The following is a 17,866-nucleotide window of genomic DNA, read 5'->3' as shown; positions in this document are numbered from 1 at the left end:
CTTACCAGTAAATGTTTTTGTTAAGATAATTACACAGTCTTCAAATATCAAGTCACAAACAATCAATGTGACAGACCCTACTATCAGTGAAATTGTCTGTTTTCACATCGATTTTCACACAGATCTTGTGCCTATATTGAATAATACTGTTGTTTACTACTGGTGACACCAGCTAGTTAATCCTATGGATCCAACCATAAATCTAAGCAGTGGAAAACAATCAAATCGCGGTTTTACAAAACAGTCCCCACACAGCAATCAACCTTTTATCTTCCCTGCATTCCGTTTAATTTGTTCAAATCATCAGAAAACATGGTTTAGACAGGCAATTATTGAAATTCAGTAACTAGTGAGCACAGGCAATGTACCGCCAAACCTTGTGGTATGAAATGTAGGAGCCAACAGGATATTGTGTTGGAGAGTTACACTATAGTTAACACGGCTACTGGACCTACACAAAACAAGGGACACAGAGTTGACAGGGTCTTCGCCCACTTTTTCTACTGACCATGAATAATGGATGTGTGTTGCTATGAATGACAATGTCTCATCATTAAGCCATGAATAGTCGATCTGGAAAATGAATTCAGTTGCTTTCAGATCAGTCTTGCATTGTACCAGACATTTCTGCAATTACTGATGATTTTTTACGCTCCATTCCAACTGGAGTTGTTGCTCTTAACTGTTCTGTGGTATAATTAGAGTGCAAACATCAAAATAAACCAAATAGAAGAAAACATCATCGAAATAAAGAACCAATAAACGTGTACACATTTACGAAGGAAGACGAGGAAACGTATGAAGAGTAATGAGAAAGCAGGATGTGCATGTGCACAGGCTGACTGATCAGGGTCAGTATAGTGCTTGATTCAACTCTAGGAAAAACAAACCCCTGAAAACATTTTCAGGAGCAAAAAAATAAATGATGTTTACAACATATGTTCTTGCACTGAGAAGTTGAAAGTTCAATGTCTGCCAAATCAATATAATACACTCAAGGTCAAAGGTCAAAGCCATTTATAAATGTCAGACTTTGTTAAATGGTTATCGGAAAACTTTGCTGTGCAAGTAAAGAGGAGAAGTGGTAAACCACACACTGTAATTACCAAGGGAATTGGGGAACACTCCATCATTTCCGTAAAAATATGCGCGAGGTCTGATCTGCTACAGTATATATCCATGAGGCATAAACACAATCCGATGGGTTTACCTCAGTTTATTTATTGTCTTAATTAGATTATGTAATGTGTAAACACCACACAAACTAAATGTCAACCAGCATGACAATAACAAAATTATGATTTAAAAGCAACAATAAACCAATAGTTTGGACATGACAGACCAGGTGTAAGGGAAGAATAAGCGTCTTCTCTATCAGTGACCACACACGAAGGCTGTGGTGGCAGAAAGGTGTCCCTACTCATGGTGGCCAGATAATGGTACTGACATAAGTTGGTAATTCCTGACTTTCTAGTTGTCTCCCTTCCCAGTGTGTACCTCCTTAACCTGGAATATCCTTTAATGACCATGGTCAATTAAAGGACAAAGGAAAAACATGAGCCAGATAAATTAAGACGTTATTGGTCAAACCAGTAGGTCAAACTTGGTCAAATGGTCAAATCTATGTCAATTATGTATAACATTCAGTTTCAGTTAGAGTAATAATCACAGAATCAGTACAATTGTAAATTAAGTCTTGTGAAATCACTCATAACTTAAGTATAGAGTAAAGCCCTTTATACACAGATACCTATTTGTTAAGGCCTAATGATAAGCTCATTACTAACATTGGTAGAGATGATATATTTGTACTTGGCCTCCCGATAATAAATTGTTATAATTCAAAAGTGATGCTCCTTAGAAATCAATGCCACTAGCGACAGTTTCAATCCATTATTTGATCAAGGCTCTTGATGGTGGCTTGGCGAAATCACGATACTAACAAACAGGCAAGGGAGACCCTGGTGTCACCGACACATGGATAAATTAACCGAGTTTTCCTCCATTGTCTAAGAGGATTGGGTGCTATATATGGAAAATGTAGGGATAATATTGGGATTCCGTGAGGAAAAGAGCATCAAGATAATTAAAGCACCTCCTGTAGAAACTTCTATTTATACACAAGGTAGATGATTCCGTTATAACACAGCATACTAAAGAGAAACAGCTTATTTCAAACAAAGCCTATTCTTACATAATCAAGTGCACCACAGCTGGTGCATCTATATGCCATACACAAACTCAAAAGTGTACTAAATGAAATCAAATCATGAATTATTAGTCACTAAATGTAACAAAGGAAAAATATTTTGGAGATTGTGGATGACACGATTCAATTTTATACTATTCAATATGATTCTCGTTTCCAAAGCAATACCGTATTCGACCCAATAAGCGCCCAGAGTGTTTAAAAAAAATTGAAAAAAATGAAAAGGTGCTAACATGACGAAATTATTGCAAATCTATACAGTTTTGGTCTTTATTTATGCCTGGGCAATTGAAATTGAGGCCTCAAAAATGGGAGGAGCGCTTATTGGGTCGAATATGGTATATGATTGTAATGGCATCAGTCAAACAGAAATTACTGATAAATGTTGTGTAGTATTGATCATCTCTACATGCCTTTGTTACTTTTGTTTCATTATGGAACAGAGGTGTTTTGTATTCTACAATTGTACATTACCTATATACCTCAGTCATTATGACTCATATGTTTATTTTTGTAGTGAAATATGATCATCTAAACATCTGTTTATAACTTTTAAAATGATATCCTTAGGTATATTATTGTATACAAAGTATGAAGAATGGTCTGCAAAACTATCAGTAAAAGACATACTATACATATCTACAAATTGTACAACCCAGTGTCAAACAGACAAATTGTACAACCCAGTGTCAAACAGACAAATTGTACAAACCAGTGTCAAACAGACAAATTGTACAAACCAGTGTCAAACAGACAAATTGTACAACCCAGTGTCAAACAGACAAATTGTACAACCCAGTGTCAAACAGACAAATTGTACAACCCAGTGTCAAACAGACAAATTGTACAACCCAGTGTCAAACAGACAAATTGTACAAACCAGTGTCAAACAGACAAATTGTACAAACCAGTGTCAAACAGACAAATTGTACAAACCAGTGTCAAACAGACAAATTGTACAACCCAGTGTCAAACAGACAAATTGTACAACCCAGTGTCAAACAGACAAATTGTACAACCCAGTGTCAAACAGACAAATTGTACAACCCAGTGTCAAACAGACAAATTGTACAAACCAGTGTCAAACAGACAAATTGTACAAACCAGTGTCAAACAGACAAATTGTACAACCCAGTGTCAAACAGACAAATAATACAAACCAGTGTCAAACAGACAATTTGTACAACCCAGTGTCAAACAGACAAATTGTACAACCCAGTGTCAAACAGACAAATTGTACAACCCAGTGTCAAACAGACAAATTGTACAAACCAGTGTCAAACAGACAAATTGTACAACCCAGTGTCAAACAGACAAATTGTACAAACCAGTGTCAAACAGACAAATTGTACAAACCAGTGTCAAACAGACAAATTGTACAAACCAGTGTCAAACAGACAAATTGTACAACTCAGTGTCAAATAGACAAATTGTACAAACCAGTGTCAAACAGACAAATTGTACAACCCAGTGTCAAACAGACAAATTGTACAAACCAGTGTCAAACAGACAAATTGTACAAATCAGTGTCAAACAGACAAATAATACAAACCAGTGTCAAACAGACAATTTGTACAACCCAGTGTCAAATAGACAAATTGTACAACCCAGTGTCAAACAGGCAAATAGTACAACCCAGTGTCAAACAGACAAATAGTACAAACCAGTGTCAAACAGACAAATTGTACAACCCAGTGTCAAACAGGCAAATAGTACAACCCAGTGTCAAACAGGCAAATAGTACAACCCAGTGTCAAACAGACAAATAGTACAACCCAGTGTCAAACAGACAAATTGTACAACCCAGTGTCAAACAGGCAAATAGTACAACCCAGTGTCAAACAGACAAATAGTACAACCCAGTGTCAAACGGACAAATTGTACAACCAAATGTCAAACAGGTAAATTGTACAACCCAGTGTCAAATAGACAAATTGCACAACCTAGTGTCAAATAGACAAATTGTACAATCAACAATCAAGTGTCAAAAAGACAAATTGTACAACTCAGTGTCAAATAGACAAATTGTACAAACCAGTGTCAAACAGACAAATTGTACAACCCAGTGTCAAACAGACAAATTGTACAAACCAGTGTCAAACAGACAAATTGTACAAATCAGTGTCAAACAGACAAATAATACAAACCAGTGTCAAACAGACAATTTGTACAACCCAGTGTCAAACAGACAAATTGTACAACCCAGTGTCAAACAGACAAATTGTACAACCCAGTGTCAAACAGACAAATTGTACAAACCAGTGTCAAACAGACAAATTGTACAACCCAGTGTCAAACAGACAAATTGTACAAACCAGTGTCAAACAGACAAATTGTACAAACCAGTGTCAAACAGACAAATTGTACAACTCAGTGTCAAACAGGCAAATAGTACAACCCAGTGTCAAACAGACAAATAGTACAAACCCAGTGTCAAACAGACAAATTGTACAACCCAGTGTCAAACAGGCAAATAGTACAACCCAGTGTCAAACAGGCAAATAGTACAACCCAGTGTCAAACAGACAAATAGTACAACCCAGTGTCAAACAGACAAATTGTACAACCCAGTGTCAAACAGACAAATTGTACAAACCAGTGTCAAACAGACAAATTGTACAACCAGTGTCAAACAGACAAATTGTACAAACCAGTGTCAAACAGACAAATTGTACAACCAGTGTCAAACAGACAAATTGTACAAACCAGTGTCAAACAGACAAATTGTACAACCCAGTGTCAAACAGACAAATTGTACAAACCAGTGTCAAACAGACAAATTGTACAACCCAGTGTCAAACAGACAAATTGTACAAAACCAGTGTCAAACAGACAAATTGTACAACCCAGTGTCAAACAGACAAATTGTACAACCCAGTGTCAAACAGACAAATTGTACAACCCAGTGTCAAACAGACAAATAGTACAACCCAGTGTCAAACAGACAAATAGTACAACCCAGTGTCAAACAGACAAATAGTACAACCCAGTGTCAAACAGACAAATTGTACAACCCAGTGTCAAACAGGCAAATAGTACAACCCAGTGTCAAACAGACAAATTGTACAACCCAGTGTCAAACAGACAAATTGTACAACCAGTGTCAAACAGGAATTGTACAACCAGTGTCAAAAGACAAATGCACACCTGTGTCAAAAGACAAATTGTACAACCAAGTGTCAAAAAGACAAATTGTACAACCCAGTGTCAAATAGACAAATTGTACAAACCAGTGTCAAAAGACAAATTGTACAAAGTGTCAAAAAGACAAATTGTACAACTCAGTGTCAAATAGACAAATTGTACAAACCAGTGTCAAACAGACAAATTGTACAACCAGTGTCAAACAGACAAATTGTACAAACCAGTGTCAAACAGACAAATTTGTACAACCAGTGTCAAACAGACAAATTGTACAAACCCAGTGTCAAAGAAATGTACAAACCAGTGTCAAACAGACAAATTGTACAACCCAGTGTCAAACAGACAAATTGTACAACCCAGTGTCAAACAGACAAATTGTACAACCCAGTGTCAAACAGACAAATTGTACAACCAGTGTCAAACAGACAAATTGTACAAACCAGTGTCAAACAGACAAATTGTACAAACCAGTGTCAAACAGACAAATTGTACAAACCAGTGTCAAACAGACAAATTGTACAACCAGTGTCAAACAGACAAATAGTACAACCCAGTGTCAAACAGACAAATAGTACAAACCAGTGTCAAACAGACAAATTTACAACCCAACAGTGTAAACAGGTCAAAAATAGTACAACCCAGTGTCAAACAGGCAAATAGTACAACCAGTGTCAAACAGACAAATAGTACAACCCAGTGTCAAACAGACAAATTGTACAACCCAGTGTCAAACAGGCAAATAGTACAACCCAGTGTCAAACAGACAAATAGTACAACCCAGTGTCAAACGGACAAATTGTACAACCAAATGTCAAACAGGTAAATTGTACAACCCAGTGTCAAATAGACAAATTGCACAACCTAGTGTCAAATAGACAAATTGTACAATCAAGTGTCAAAAAGACAAATTGTACAACTCAGTGTCAAATAGACAAATTGTACAAACCAGTGTCAAACAGACAAATTGTACAACCCAGTGTCAAACAGACAAATTGTACAAACCAGTGTCAAACAGACAAATTGTACAAATCAGTGTCAAACAGACAAATAATACAAACCAGTGTCAAACAGACAATTTGTACAACCCAGTGTCAAACAGACAAATTGTACAACCCAGTGTCAAACAGACAAATTGTACAACCCAGTGTCAAACAGACAAATTGTACAAACCAGTGTCAAACAGACAAATTGTACAACCCAGTGTCAAACAGACAAATTGTACAAACCAGTGTCAAACAGACAAATTGTACAAACCAGTGTCAAACAGACAAATTGTACAACTCAGTGTCAAATAGACAAATTGTACAAACCAGTGTCAAACAGACAAATTGTACAACCCAGTGTCAAACAGACAAATTGTACAAACCAGTGTCAAACAGACAAATTGTACAAATCAGTGTCAAACAGACAAATAATACAAACCAGTGTCAAACAGACAATTTGTACAACCCAGTGTCAAATAGACAAATTGTACAACCCAGTGTCAAACAGGCAAATAGTACAACCCAGTGTCAAACAGACAAATAGTACAACCCAGTGTCAAACAGACAAATTGTACAACCCAGTGTCAAACAGGCAAATAGTACAACCCAGTGTCAAACAGACAAATAGTACAACCCAGTGTCAAACGGACAAATTGTACAACCAAATGTCAAACAGGTAAATTGTACAACCCAGTGTCAAATAGACAAATTGCACAACCTAGTGTCAAACAGACAAATAGTACAACCCAGTGTCAAACGGACAAATTGTACAACCAAATGTCAAACAGGTAAATTGTACAACCCAGTGTCAAATAGACAAATTGCACAACCTAGTGTCAAATAGACAAATTGTACAATCAAGTGTCAAAAAGACAAATTGTACAACCCAGTGTCAAACAGGCAAATAGTACAACCCAGTGTCAAACAGACAAATTGTACAACCCAGTGTCAAACAGACAAATTGCACAACCTAGTGTCAAATAGACAAATTGTACAACCCAGTGTCAAAGGGACAAATTGTACAACCAAATGTCAAACAGGTAAATTGTACAACCCAGTGTCAAATAGACAAATTGTACAACCCAGTGTCAAACAGGCAAATTGTACAACCCAGTGTCAAACAGACAAATTGTACAACCCAGTGTCAAACAGACAAATTGTACAACCCAGTGTCAAACAGACAAATTGTACAACCCAGTGTCAAACAGGTAAATTGTACAACCCAGAGTCAAATAGACAAATTGTACAACCCAATGTCAAATAGACAAATTGTACAACCCAGTGTCAAACAGGCAAATTGTACAACCCAGTGTAAAATAGACAAATTGTACAACCTAGTGTCAAACAGGCAAGTTGTACAACCCAGTGTCAAACAGGCAAATTGTACAACCCAATGTGAAACAGGTAAATTGTACAAACCAGTGTCACACAGGCAAATTGTACAACCCAATGTGAAACAGGTAAATTGTACAATCGAGGGTCATATAGGCAAATTGTACAACCCAATGTAAAACAGGCAAATTGTACAACCCATTGTCAAACAGACAAATTGTACGACCCAGTGTCAAATAGACAAATTGTACAACCCAATCTCAAATAGACAAATTGTACAACCCAGTGTCAAACAGGCAAATTGTACAACCCAGTGTCAAATAGACAAATTGTACAACCCAGTGTCAAGCAGGCAAGTTGTACAACCCAGTGTCATATACACAAATTAAACAACCTAGTGTCAAACAGACAAATTGTACAACCCAGTGTAAAATAGACAAATTGTACAATCCAATGTGAAACAGGTAAATTGTACAATCCAGTGTCAAATAGACAAATTGTACAACCCAGTGTCAAACAGGCAAATTGTACAACCCAGTGTTAAATAGACAAATTGTACAACCCAGTGTCAAACAGGCAAATTGTACAACCCAGTGTCAAACAGGCAAATTGTACAACCCAATGTGAAACAGGTAGATTGCACAACCCAATGTCAAATAGACAAATTGTACAACCTAGTGTCAAACAGGCAAATTGTACAACCCATTGTCAAATAGACAAATGGTACAAGCAGATGAGTTCTCCTTTCTTATATACCAACCAAATTGTACATACACATACAGTATATGTATTTCCCCCTCACATTAATTAGGCCTAATGCATCCAGCCATTTCACCGAGTATCATATCCTGATTCACATGACTGACCATGCATGTATATAGATCTATCCTACGTGATATTATACACACATACACTCGTATGTCTGTTATCCTTATATAAACACCATACTAACCTGACTCTATTCCATCAGCTATAGAAATTTCACTTTTTCTATTCATACTGGTGCTTTTTTCCATTTTTGTGCGAGATGCTGGCTTCTTTGATCGAGCCCCTATTGTAGATTTCTCCGCCCCCAGTGTGACAGACTGGTTTTGGTTATTGAATGGAAAATCACTTCCTGATCACAAAGAGGTGTAAATCCTGTGGTGCAGAATTCCGTGTTTATTTACAACGCAAACAGTCGGAAATCAGCTAGGCACAACACCATTCTAAAAATAGCTCCTCCAATGATGCAAGGCAGATGATATACACACCCTCAAACTCCATACACACAAACAAAATCTCCCATAATTCATTCAGCACTTCCTGTTTTGTTTCAGCAATGATTTGGTATTTCTATGAATAGACTCCCAAAATGATGCAAGGATGTCCAGCCAAGCCTAATGGCAGCAGCAGCAGTTAGTTCCACACCAATCAGAATTCTGCCACACCTGAATACCCTGTTGCTATGGAAATGACACACAATTTCAGACGTTCACCACCCACAATTGTGATATATTTTCAGTCACAGCTGAGTGAGGTGGCCTGCTGTCAAGTCTACCCAAGGGTCAACACAAATCTGATCAATACATCATAGTCCACACACAATGTGCTGGATAAATAACTAGCTACCAGTCACTGGTCCTGTGTATACCACCAAGACCGGGAAAACTGTGTGTATACCACCGAGACAGGGAAAACCGTCTGTACAAACGTATGTGACATGTGAGGAATGTGTCATATGATGGTAGCTTGAAATATTGTATAATCTAAAATGAAATATGTTGTAATTTAAAGCATTTTCTGATATTTTATTTTTCTCAGCCATATTTATGGCTTGTCCTTCTATACCAGGCTTTTGTGAATAAATTATATAACATTGGAGCCACACAGAAAAATCTATATATTAGAAAGAAAAAACTGTTAGAGAAAAAAATCTATAGGTCAGAAAGAAAGTTATTGAAAAAAGAAAGAAAAAAGGCAGGGGAAAGAAAGAATGGTTTGAAAAGACACAAAGATCTCCCTTTTGAAACACATGGTAGAGACGGAAAATCTGTCACATCTTGTCATAATAGCAAATATATACAGTCTCCGTTAATTTCCCACCGGAGATGAATCCAGGAAAAGAAATTATACAATCTAAAATGTGTCCTTCTCAGTGGAATAGCCATTTCTTCAAGCCTTCATTACAAAGTCTGCCGACTTTTCTTTCCAAGAATTATATTATGTACACAAATAAATTGAATATATAAAGCCTTCAGTCAGAATAATCAGAAATGGCTCTATAAGATTTGATCTAGTAGCTGAACCATATTACACAGATATGGCAATGTGGATGACAGAACTGATATAACAGCATTTGAAATAAATTCTTATCTCATAATTGATGTTTTTATTTCTTTTTTTTTTCCATTCATATTTCTATTATCCTTATTTTATAATATTTTTTATCCAAATTTTATAAAACAATCGTATTTGACCCAATTATGAAGAGTAGATGTTCTCAGGAGGTTCTCCTCTCTTCCCACTTGAAGTAATATACAATTATTGTAATTCCTCACACCAGCTTCATATCTAATATGATACCAATAATAAATCTAAACCAATATTTTTTTTCAAAAACAATGTCTGTACTCTGAATATTCTTTGTGTGGAATATTTCTCTAATCACCTGTTCTGCTGGATTGGATGAAATCTACACAGCATGTAAATCTATCTCCTTCATATTTAACGATATTTAGTGTTTATTGTATAAATTAAGGTATATTGTCCTGTGTGTAACATGTATGTGTATTTGAGTCACTATGAATCTGTATCAACCCAATTATTGGTCTGGGTGTTTATTATTATGATAACGGCACATATGTATATATATATCAAAAATGATGAAGATGATAATTGGGTGTGGTACTTACGTAACGGAGAACTAGGCGGGCTTATACTACTCTGAAACACATTCAGGTGGAAAATCACAAGGCAGTCAAACATTTACAGTATAAGGGAGATAACCTTCAAAACTCCCAAAAATATGCTTGTCGTCACTGATATGGAATCGTGCAGGATCAATAAATATATGACATCAGGTTTATAATTATAAATACAATTGCAAAACATCCAATTACATTTGATATTTATAGTATATGATAGTAAGAACATAATTTTCATCTATTATAGAAATGAAGATATTACTATAAATGCTAAGAAATATGCAATTTCAAAACTGATCTATCAAATACCTGACATATGATATAAAAAGAAAACAAATAAAACAGATTAAACCCTTACCTGGTGGACTAGAGGTCGTCTTGGAGGTTTTGTTTTTGAATCTGAATTTGAACGAGCACGATATCTATTCAACACAAAATCTGCGGGACTCGAGGCATGTCGAGTTCGACCGTCTGTTGCGGGAACCATTAACTGGTTTTCAAGGATCTGCCCCATGGGCGTACTGGCCCCTTGGGGTTTAGGTCCATGGTCATTCAATCGTGCATTCATTAACGAATCCCGTAATTGCGATTCATCCATAGAATGGTCCATCTTATTGGCTGCTGAGGTAGCACTGTGCTTTTTGCCTGGTTTTTTAACACCTGATAAATCCGATTTAGAACGAGGTCGGAACTGATCAAAGAAATTTTTCACTTTAGAAGAAGTACTATGACTCCCTGAGGGTGACGTCCCTTTACTTTCCTTGAAGTCATCACCCGATTTATTCCGCTGACGGGCTTTCCCTGAGAAGAGGCCCCTTAGGCCTGTTGAGCCTGCCCGTGGACGAAATTCACCATCGGGAAAATCGTTCGCCACATCCCGAACATCTGGTTCCAGGAGCGGCATTGCGAAAGCACTTAAATCCTGAAAATATACAAATACATATATTCATTTACATTTCAGTTACAGTTTTTTTATAACTTGACCATTCATCAAATTCCATTACAATAATCAACTCAATATGAGCACTCATAAATTGAGAATATTAAGGCCTGATTAATGGGACTAATTTTAGAACATTGACAATATCAATATACATGATCAAGTCAAAATTTGCAAAAGAAATAAAATATATTATGTTTAGTCTGCATTAAAATTTAAGTTCAAGGTAAGTGAACTTTTCAAGGCCTTGTAAAGGAGAGGGGCACTTTGGGATAGGAAACTTACTGGGTTAATACCGCATTTATTTCTATTTTCAAAGAAGAATTTTACAGGACTGTCACTTGTAGTATCTGATGGCTTTCATTAACACAGAACCAAACTCTACCTGAAAGGCCTATACTAACATCACTATGTGTGGGACATTTTGTATTTCTCCATATACTTTCATTTTTTTCCCCTATCATTTTTCTCTTGATGTTTTCAATTCACAGGCTACCAAAAAACCCCATCCATCTTACATATCTAATCTCAGATGTTGGGCTGTAGGTGTATGTTCTACAAGTAAGTATATATCACAGAAACAAAGTGCATATGAAAAGAGATATCACCCGGCCCATGCCAAATGGATTTCTTCTCAAGGTGAGCTATATTTTGTACTTGTTAAATGCTAGTCTCTGCTCTGTAAATTGGAATCTGAAGCCACTACATTTGTACCAAAAGGTCAAAACTTTTTATACATGCAGTTCTTTTCTTTGAACCTAGAAGTTGTTTGTTTGATGAGTGGTTTTAGTGCTAACATGCTGTTTTTGAGACATACTTTATTGCACTCTGTGAGTGTCTGGTAGCTACCCAAACCCTGAGGATCTGAGATACATACCATGCTGCCTAAAACAGTTACTGTCATTTATCTCAAGCTATATCATATATCAGCTTACTTGATCAGTTTAGAAGTAGATGGTCACCAATAAATTTTACAGCATATATATATCAAAGGCCAACTAAAATTCAATATAAGATTTTAACTTTACAATCTGGGATGGTTTGTAATGTTTTGGTTGCTAATAAAGTTCACCGCATACCATTCTGAGGAATCACAAGTAACCTATTTTGGGATGTGACAATGTATGTTGTAGCTGATGGCTACCACAGTGAGAGATTTCAATACAAATGGTGTTCCTGGATGCTGATAGCAGCGATTATAAACGTTATATACAGTAGTATAGCAATATGTCAATCTACATAAGAAAGGTTTATTTTATATTCCTTATCAGCATTGTTTTGCTGACTTCTATATCTTGTTCTCCTATACAGACCCCTTATGACAGATGGGTTCATGGATGACAGGTGTTAAGGCAGACAGAGATGACACTATACTAGTGACATGTGGAGGGAGGCCTCCTATGTTAGATGAACAGAGTAGATCCTTTATGACTGTTAGATGAAGACATTTTTTTCCCATCCAGTCTAGACAGGCCCTTTATGACTATTAAATAAAGACATTGATATTTTCCCATCCAGTCTAGACAGGCCCTTTATGACTGTTAGATGAAGACATGATATTTTCCCATCCAGTCTAGACAGGCCCTTTATGACTGTTAGATGAAGACATGATATTTCCACATCCAGTCTAAACACGCCCTTTATGACTGTTAGATGAAGACATGATATTTTCCCATCCAGTCTAGACAGGCCCTTTATGACTGTTAGATGAAGACATGATATTTCCACATCCAGTCTAGACAGGCCTTTTATGACTGTTAGATGAAGACATTTATATTTTCCCATCCAGTCTAAACACGTCCTTTATGACTGTTAGATGAAGACATGATATTTCCACATCCAGTCTAAACACGTCCTTTATGACTGTTAGATGAAGACATTGATATTTTCCCATCCAGTCTAGACAGGCCCTTTATGACTGTTAGATGAAGACATTGATATTTTCCCATCCAGTCTAGACAGGCCATTTATGACTGTTAGGTGAAGATGTAATGAGACTTCTCATAAAGTTGGTACAGATGTTCAAAGACCTCATCAGAAGAGGCTTTCTTCACATGTTGTTCAACCTGTTGCTCTAGAATACTGCCTCTGTCTCCCCCTTTACACCCTCCCCCATTACTCCCCCCCATTACTCCGTCTCCCCCCTTTACACCCCTCCCCTATACTGTAACAACCATTAGCATCCTCAGACTGGGTAAACATGCTTTGTTGTAAGCCCAGGTGCACCAGTAAGATTAGAGAGCAGGTTTCACTAATTTTTACAGGTGCCTATGTTCAAAAGCAAATTAGAGTTACACCAACAAAAGTGCTCCAGTTTGGTTTGAGCACCAAGTTGAATTCTCATTCATTCAGGTCATTTAAGTGCATATATTTATCTTACCAGGATATTTATCAAAATAAACATGCATACAGACTACTGAAGGCTTTTTGATGATCAATATATCACTCAAGTATACATTTGTATAAATTAAAATAAGGTGATGATGTGCACATATGAGATTCCGTCTTTAACCTTCTGACATTACTTTCAATATATATATGATCAATCAAAAGGAACAGACAATGTATCAAAGAGTTATCTCACTTGATGCTGAAAAAAAATACATGTAAAAATAGTTTTCCATGCTAAAATTACCTCTGCCTTTTTGATTGGCGATGGTTTTGAAGTCTGCTCCTGTATCCATGATTTTTCCAGTTGCGATTTCAAACAATAAACATACAAATTTGTCATTTTGTCTTATGTATATACTCCTTTCAGATCACCCTAATACGTCTGACGGCACCAAATAAGTTAGGTAATCATCTGCCATGCGACAGTAATCCTGCCTTGAATCAGGCGATGGGAAGAACCACATTCATCAAGTTTTTTTGTTATAACCAGCAGGCCAATACATTAATCACAAAAACACTAATGTCAAAAATCTCTCCATAGGTAAGGTGCACTTCATAATGTTATACTTTTACCCCGGGAAAAACGGTTTCAAGATATCCTGGAATAAAATAGAATATATTTTATCTTCTTTCAAAAACAGATTATGTCTGTGCACTATCTTTTAACATTTTACACAAACTTTAGGAACTTAGGCCTGGTACGCAGACTACGAGTGCATCTGCTTAGGTTCATATACCTGGTACCAATAAAAATATCAAATTAAATCAGACAGAAAATGCAGAATAGACAAAATTTTGACCTACTGGCCTTTTCTGCGATGTTTTTTTCCCCGAGATACTTAAATACATCACCAAAACATGACATACGGCCACGCCAAACTAACACCATTACAGACTTATCATACCTGCCCAAAAGCCCCAGAACATGTAGGACTTATAACAGTGTGACAAAAGACTTATCCAGTATAACAAAGGATTAACACAGCAAAAACTACCTGACTAAGCATTTTGTGTCATCAAAGTTTTCTTTCATATCTTCATTATGAAATAAATGATACAATATATTGCATTTGTTTTTTAAGATCCATTTTTAACATTTGTTTTTTTTTCTGTCAAAAATCTAGCCGATACATTACTTCACGACCTTGAATATGATTTAATTCACTGAAACAACATTTTCAAATTTGCTACTTTAGAGTTCAAAATTTACAAATGTAAAAATTCAAAACATTTTTGTTTAGTCTAAAACAAATTTTTCATTGAATTTAGACTGACATTTTTATATTATTATTTATCAATAATCTGGGCTACCATGTAGCACATATTCTAGAAGTCAAAAGACCAACATACCATACCTATTCAACCCAATATAATAAGTTCACCACATCCCCCTTTTTCAGGCCTCAATTTTACTGACCTCAAATGATATAAAAATAAAAATTTTCAAGGTTTCCTTAATCAATATCTTTGTCAAATTGATTTATTGCTTACTTTGTGCAAGGCTCGTCCAAAATTGGTTCTATTAAGCACCACTATTATTTTTTTTTTTTTTTAAGTGCACATGGATGCGTATGGGATAAAAATACTGTACATGTAATCATCACTGCAGAATTCTACCTTTGCATGTAAATCAGATTATGATAGAACAAAACTAACCAGAACTCATACCTATACGCTAATGTCAAATTGAGATGCGAATGATAAAAACAGCCTACTTATACTAAACAGCTTTCTGGCCACCATTCATCACAATAAATCCACAGAAACTATTTCAACTGTAAACCTTGCCAAGATTCTGAAACCTCAGAGAAGAAATTTGGTTGTGCCTACTGAAGTTAATATTGATACCATTGAAAATCACCACATTCTGGGCCAGGACCAGCTGTTGGTTGAAACAGGAAAGACGGATGAAAACAAATGGAAGACAGAAGAACGTAGGATTAAGCTTTCTATAAATACACAACCTGGTACCATAACATCCTTCAGAAGTATAATATTACTGTAATTCATGTACCCAATTCAACCTTATAAGCGTTCTCCTTAATTTTCTGAAGTTGCTAGCGCACTCTGGACACTCATTGGATAGACTTCTGTACATACATCTCTATCTGAACTTTTTCATCCTTTTGTCCGTTGCTAATTTACCACCTACCTGACTGTGCCTATAAGTAGTAATGGATTCCTACTGAGACCACAAAGGGGCACATACCCAACACAATTCTTATCTCTGCTGAAGAAATGAAACCAGAAATCATAGGAAAATACCACTTGGATCAGGAAATAATGTGATGATCAATTCTGTCGTCCTTAAGTACCTAAACTTGTATCATAATTAGTATTCCATCTATGGTTTGATCACTGTAACCCAGACACAACACTGATGAATCCAGACAGGCATCCACATGATAAAGGTTGACATATCCAACAAAAAATTGTCATCTAGGTCCATTAAAACAAGGACCAACCATTCTTACTCAAGGTTGATTAGCTTATCACACAGGAGAAATTTCAACTCCACACATAATCATGAATTTTTCCTCACAGAAATGAAAGTAGAAATCCACGGGAAATATCACAGAGAATTCCTTCTGACCACTCCAACATAAATCCATTAAATAAACTGACCACATAAACTGACCACATAAACTGACCGTTCCCTTTAGAATGGCTAAATATCTGTTTGTATATATATATATACACACACAATAAGATCAAATAGATTGAAAGTCTATCCTTGAGAGTGTTCATAGACAGAAGTTGTATTAAGGAATTCTGACACGATAATCAAACGTTATTCAAATAACACTGACTATATAACCAGTAGTAATCCCTTCATAAGAACAACAATGTGCATTTTCACATGTTACACCACAAACCTTCTGTTGTGTATTGCATACTGTGTGTTATATAAGCCAGTTTCATCATCGTTTATGAATACATCAGAGAGATATATATGTATATGTATCATGGACAATGTACACAGCAAACAACTACAGCGGTAATGTCATTCACCTGTCCGACAAGAGGTGACCTAGAGGAATTTGACCAGTACTTGGATTATAACTTGGAACATGACCCCTGGGTGAGAAATCTACATCAGATATTCATTTCTAAACAAAAACAACTATCCTCCTTTGGGCGAGCAGGTACAACATAAATACTAGGCTGTTAACGAGTATAATAAACCTACATGATATATACTTATATACCTTACGTAATACAACTTACTGTAGTAACGAATGACGTCAGAGTACGTCGTAATAAACAAAGACAAATGTCCTAGGCTCAAGGACCTTGGGAAGTACAACAATTTTTAATTTAAAAGAAGATAAAAATGAAATAGAGAAAAATTTGTCAGAATTTGGCAAGGTATGACTTCACTTTGAAATATGAGAAAAGGTAACGTATTTATTTACATTGATGAAAGCAAATAACGAATAGAATAATTGAATTCAACATTACAGCACGAAAAGCTTTAATTGGTTAAACAGAATTTGAATTATAAAAAAATCAAATGTTTATGAATTTGAAATATTTCTCTTTATCTTAATCTAACAATTTAAATATATCTAACAAAATATTTAAAATGAATTTTGGTCTCATATAAGCATATACTTTTAAAGCTGCTGGAAAAAACTAAGTGGTTTCTTTTCTAATTAATAGCTTTGTTAATAGGAAGAGACCTGTGGATTTCTAACATTTCTTTTGAAGTAAACAGCCCCAGGGATATACCACCAGACTCTGGACTTGTAGATCAGAACACATTATCCACTATTACATGCTGAGGGTTCAAACATTAACCAGAGTCTGCTCAATCCATTACCAATTCTTATATACACATTACTTAAGTCTGGTCAATCATTCTTCACAAAGTACACTGGCTTAAACACAAATCTGCTATAGATACTATAAGATCCTTAACCCTTAGAAATATTTTAGAATATAATGAAAAATTCTGAAT

At 35.9% G+C, this 17,866-nt stretch overlaps 1 protein-coding gene across 6 annotated transcripts in view; it reads right to left on the bottom strand.

Moving 5' to 3' along the window:
• LOC138314546 (5'-AMP-activated protein kinase subunit gamma-1-like) overlaps positions 1-17,866 on the bottom strand; it is a 274,001-nt gene that overhangs the window by 50,780 nt on the left and 205,355 nt on the right. For 5 of the 6 annotated variants that reach the window (XM_069254932.1, XM_069254928.1, XM_069254929.1 and 2 more), the window contains 2 exons: positions 10,933-11,496; positions 10,563-10,593 (listed from right to left, as the gene is read on the bottom strand). In XM_069254932.1, the coding sequence (XP_069111033.1) occupies positions 10,563-10,593; positions 10,933-11,496 (595 nt within the window). Of the gene's footprint in view, positions 1-10,562; positions 10,594-10,932; positions 11,497-14,149; positions 14,505-17,866 lie in introns of those variants that run through there. The other variant, XM_069254931.1, reaches the window with a different exon arrangement.

The sequence above is a fragment of the Argopecten irradians genome, chromosome 2 (assembly GCF_041381155.1).
Source record: "Argopecten irradians isolate NY chromosome 2, Ai_NY, whole genome shotgun sequence".
Classification (NCBI taxonomy): domain Eukaryota; kingdom Metazoa; phylum Mollusca; class Bivalvia; order Pectinida; family Pectinidae; genus Argopecten; species Argopecten irradians.
Note: the sequence above shows the minus strand (reverse complement) of the source record. Positions and strands in the feature narration are given on the sequence as shown.